Source organism: Poecilia formosa, unplaced genomic scaffold, assembly GCF_000485575.1.
Source record: "Poecilia formosa unplaced genomic scaffold, Poecilia_formosa-5.1.2 Scaffold685, whole genome shotgun sequence".
NCBI lineage: Eukaryota > Metazoa > Chordata > Actinopteri > Cyprinodontiformes > Poeciliidae > Poecilia > Poecilia formosa.
In genome coordinates, this window is record NW_006800624.1 from 107,900 (window position 1) to 112,614 (window position 4,715).

Consider the following 4,715-nt stretch of genomic DNA (forward strand, 5'->3'; position numbering starts at 1 on the left):
ATTATTCCATCAATATCTCCAATGTGTTCCTCACACTGGGCCTCCCTGCTTTAGATGGACAATATGACTGAAAACTTAAGACAATATAAAAGTTTCATATCAGTCAATCTCAATAATTATTGAATAGTTTTTTGTTTTTAATATTCTAAAGACTGAAAAACGAATAAGGTGACCTTTCCTGTTTTATCCTTTATCACTCCACTACATAGTTTTTTATTTTTAATGTTTTTCTTTATGAGGCATGTTACTCAACAGATTGTTGCTAGGTAACCAGTGAGTTAGTTGATGCCACCCACTTAACTTAGTTGACCATCAGAGGTTGAACATTAGAAGCCTTTCATCTGCCTACATCTCCCAGAATGCTGTGGGGTTCTGGATCATAGTTCAGTGAAATTATTTAACGTTCTATCAAATGTATAATTTATTGATATTGATTTTGTCTATTGCAAAATATACTGTTAATGATTTATTGTCCAGCTCTTATGAATGGAAATTAAATCAATTTTCACCACTGGATAAAGTTCTGTTTGGTGAACTAAATCTTCAATCATACAATCTAATTTTACAAACGTCTGTCCAGGAAAACCTCAGACATGATCAGTGGGATGTCAGGTTGGTCAACAAGATAGAAGTTTAGTAGTAGAACAGAAACACACTGACCTGCAGACCAGATGAACTTTGGTTCACTGTAATAAGTGAAATCCTCTGGGTTTCCTCTTCCAGCTCTACATATAAATCCTGCTGTTTGTTTCTGTCCATGAATGATGAAGGAGTTCTCTACAGGCCCACTGATGCTACCAGGCAGCAGCTCATATCTGTAGTAATTCTTTGAGAAATCAGGAACAACATTATACCAGTAGAACCTCCATCCTGCAGATGAAGGTTTAACCTCACAGCTCAGAGTCACTGAGGCTCCAGGATTCAGCCATGATGGAGACACAGTNAAATCCTGCTGTGTGTTTCTGTCCATGAATGATGAAGGAGTTCTCTACAGACCCATTGATGCTACCAGGCAGTGGATCATATCTGTAGTAATGCTTTGATAAATCAGGAACAGCTTCATACCAGTAGATCCTCCATCCTGCAGATGAAGGTTTAACCTCACAGCTCAGAGTCACTGAGGCTCCAGGATTCAGCCATGATGGAGACACAGTGAGGATGGAATCTGGTGCTGTTGGACGGAGAAACAGTTTAACAGTTTATTTTTCATATTAAAAACCTGTTAGAGTCACATTGTGAGCATTGAAGGACAGTGACATCTACAACAAAGTAATAGCAACATTTAAAAGGATCCACTCAGCTTTCTTAACATTGAAACATACATGCTACTAATAAAAAAACAACATTAAAAGTTGTGAAATGTTATCAAGCTGATTATTATGTCCATCAAAAATTAAACATAATTCATAAGTAAAACTAAATATAATTAATTTAGATGGACAACATGGGATCAAACTTTAAAGTCAGAAGATAAAAACATTTAAATTAACCTACGGTATACAGTGATGTTGACTGCATTGCTGAACTCTCCTGATCCAGACTCACACCAGTACACAGCTCTGTGGTACTGAAGACTGATGAAGGTACATGAGGATCCAGTCATTGATCCCCAGTTGGAGCAGTTTGATAAATCTGGATTGTAGTATAATTGTGTAAATCTCCTCACTCTCCAGTCAGCAGAGCTTCCTGAACACTTCAGTTGGATTTTCTCATCAGTGAAAAGTTTCTCTCTGTCAGGACTCACTGTGAGAGACGCTGCTGGACGAGAATCTGGAGAACAAGAAACACATCAAATAAATCAGGAGGAAATCAACTTGAAATAAAACCTTTTCTATGTTTTTGAAGAGATTTTCCTCTTCACAGATTTCAACAAGTGCAGTACTGAATAATGAGTTCTGAACATTTATGCTAATAAATCACTTTGTTTCACTGTTTCTCCTCCTTGCGCTCAGTATTTAGTTTTTATCAATTGTACCTTGTATATTTTTCTAGTACTAATGTTTCAATCAATAACAACTTTTTGCACAAATTGTGTCCATGAATGACAACAAGTTTTTTCTCTAAGGCTGCAGCCACACATTAAAGCTCAATTCCAGTTTATTGTGAAATGGATTTTTTTTTGCGTGCTCGTTCACATTTCTAAATATGCCTCCTGTGTTTGATCTCCTGTCTGCTTCCTACAAACAACCTTTAGTGACGTTTGTCGAGTTTCAATGACATACAGGATGAAGACGACCTGGTGGTACAGATTTAAAAAGATCAGATATGGATCAGATTTTGAACCACAAGTGACCTGATCACATTGGAAAAGACCCAATCATCATATGCAGTATGATCAGATAGAGGTCACATAAGAACAGAAAGAAATCTGATTTGGGTCATTTCACTCTGCAGTGTGAATGTAGCCTTAGTTTAACATGATTCATAGACTTTTAAGTCAAAATGAGATAATCACACATTAACTAAAACTGAATGACAGAAGATTAGTTCATTAGTTTGAATCACACTGACCTGCAGACCAGACAAACTTTGGTTCACTGTATTCAGTCAAATCCTCTGGGTTTCCTCTTCCAGCTCTACATGTAAATCCTGCTGTTTGTTTCTGTCCATGAATGATGTTCAGTTCAGACCCATGGATGCTACCAGGCAGCAGATCATATCTGTAGTTGTTCTTTGATAAATCAGGAACAGCTTCATACCAGTAGAACCTCCATCCTGCAGATGAAGGTTTAACCTCACAGCTCAGAGTCACTGAGGCTCCAGGATTCAGCCATGATGGAGACACAGTGAGGACTGGCTTTAGTGCTGCTGAACACAGAATTCTTTATTTATTAATCCTCTTAGAACTGTGCAAAATGAAATAGACTGAATACAGTAAAACATTTCAATAGGTAGTTTCACATTGGTAATGTGTATTTATATTGTTCTAGGACCCAAAGAGCCTCCACTACCTAGTGAGATTCCTGCATCATAATAAAACATATGATCATTTTCTGTCACTATGTGTGGAGTTGGAAAAAATAAAAATAAAAAAGGTGAATCATCAGTTGGAGAAGGAACCTAATCATACATCATGTTATTTACAAAGTGGATTACAGCCTCATATGGAGTCGCTCCCAAGTATAACAGGCTTGTTGCTCCAAAGCCTCTCGCAGCTATTTATAGTTCAACAGACCAAAGATTCTCCAGAAGCCAAGATGTCAGTAAAATACACTTTTTTTTTTCTCCCAACAAGAAAACTCACATTAATCCCAACATCTCTCAATAAAAGTAATTCAAGTGAAGGTAAAAGTTGTCTGAGTTTCCCTACTGGAAATGCTGGTATGTCATGAAGAAGACAGAAGCATAATTGAATCAATTGATGTCAGTCAATATTCTCAGCTCTAGTCAACATTAATGAGGAAGATTTTTCTTTTACCTGTAGACTTTCCACAGCAGAGCAGTAAACTGGGAACTAAAACAAAGTTTACAATTTTTGTTAGTGAGTAAAAAAATAAAAACAATAAAACTAAAAAAACATAATAAATTTACTGCTACGTTTGCATACTTCTGGAGAAACAGCTATGTGTGTTCAATATATTTCATAAACAAAGGAAAGCAGAGCCATTTTGATCCTGTTGGTTCTAATGGAGACATTGTTGACCCTCTTTAAGCCAGTTCCTTCATTGGATCTTAAAGGTTTAAACATTGGGCATCCTATTAGTGAGGAGGATCTTATTCCAGGTGTTACAACCAAAACTTAAAGAACTGACGACCCAAACGTGGAACATCTAAAGAAAACATCCCAGTCTCCTCTAGCCATAGTGGTTCTGCAAGAAAATTTTAAATTTTATAAAAATTTGTGCAAATGGACCTGGGACTTAACTTCCAAGATGAGGAGTTTATGAATTTATAGAGTCCATAAGGTATGAAGGAAACCCCAGACTACAGCCCCTCTAAAGATGTGAAAATATAATTTTCTCAACTGATCCTCACTTCCTGAAGTGAAGCTGTAGCTGAGTTGGCAGAGTAATCAGGCTACAGACGCCACAAGATTGTCTATTTTCCATCAATAATCACAATTCAGCTTTTCCTCACCTCCCTACATTAAAAGAGAACATGATTCAAATCATAATATAGAAAAAGGAGAATGACTAATGATTATGATTTGACATTGACATTTTTCTGTACAAAGGTTTAGTAAATGTTAAGTGTTTCTATCTGTTGACAAAAAACAGGCTAAATACAAGGAAGTTCAACTGTCTGTTCAGACGCTGATGAAGAAATTCTTGGCCACATTCAAAATTGACCAAGATTATGTTGCGAGTGTATTAAATACAAATTGAATGAAAGAGTTAAGACTGAAGCAAACTAAACAACCTGCTATTACTAACAACAAAGCTTTAACATTTCTGTACATCTCAGCAATTGAAGTCCAAACATTTTGTTTTTCACACTATAAAGATGAAGTTATTGGAATGATTCAAAGAGAAAATGTGACATACTTACGTAATAAGCCCAGCAAAGAGTTGGCCATGTTTAAATCCAGTGATAAAATGTTTCAGTTCTTGTGCTCGATCTAAAATCGTGGTTCTCTGTTTGTGAGGATTGTCAAGTGTCGTCTTCACAGAATGTTTGTCCTCACTGGTTGCTCCTTTTAAGGAAACTGTCAACATTTCTCTATTAGAATATTTTAAAAAAAGTCACTTCCTGTCTTGGTACTTTCTGTCAAGCCA

The 4,715-nt window shown here is 36.4% G+C and overlaps 1 protein-coding gene across 1 annotated transcript in view; it reads right to left on the reverse strand.

Moving 5' to 3' along the window:
* Positions 1–4,643, reverse strand: part of LOC103130863 (uncharacterized) — a 9,747-nt gene extending 5,104 nt beyond the window's left edge. Inside the window, exons 1-6 of the mRNA XM_007542375.2 lie at positions 4,489–4,643; positions 3,419–3,454; positions 2,512–2,805; positions 1,495–1,770; positions 939–1,171; positions 661–826 (exon numbers count right to left, since the gene is read on the reverse strand). Coding sequence (XP_007542437.2) covers positions 661–826; positions 939–1,171; positions 1,495–1,770; positions 2,512–2,805; positions 3,419–3,454; positions 4,489–4,516 — 1,033 coding nt within the window. The 5' untranslated portion in view covers positions 4,517–4,643. The remainder of the gene's footprint in view (positions 1–660; positions 827–938; positions 1,172–1,494; positions 1,771–2,511; positions 2,806–3,418; positions 3,455–4,488) is intronic.
* Positions 4,644–4,715: the final 72 nt, after the last annotated feature.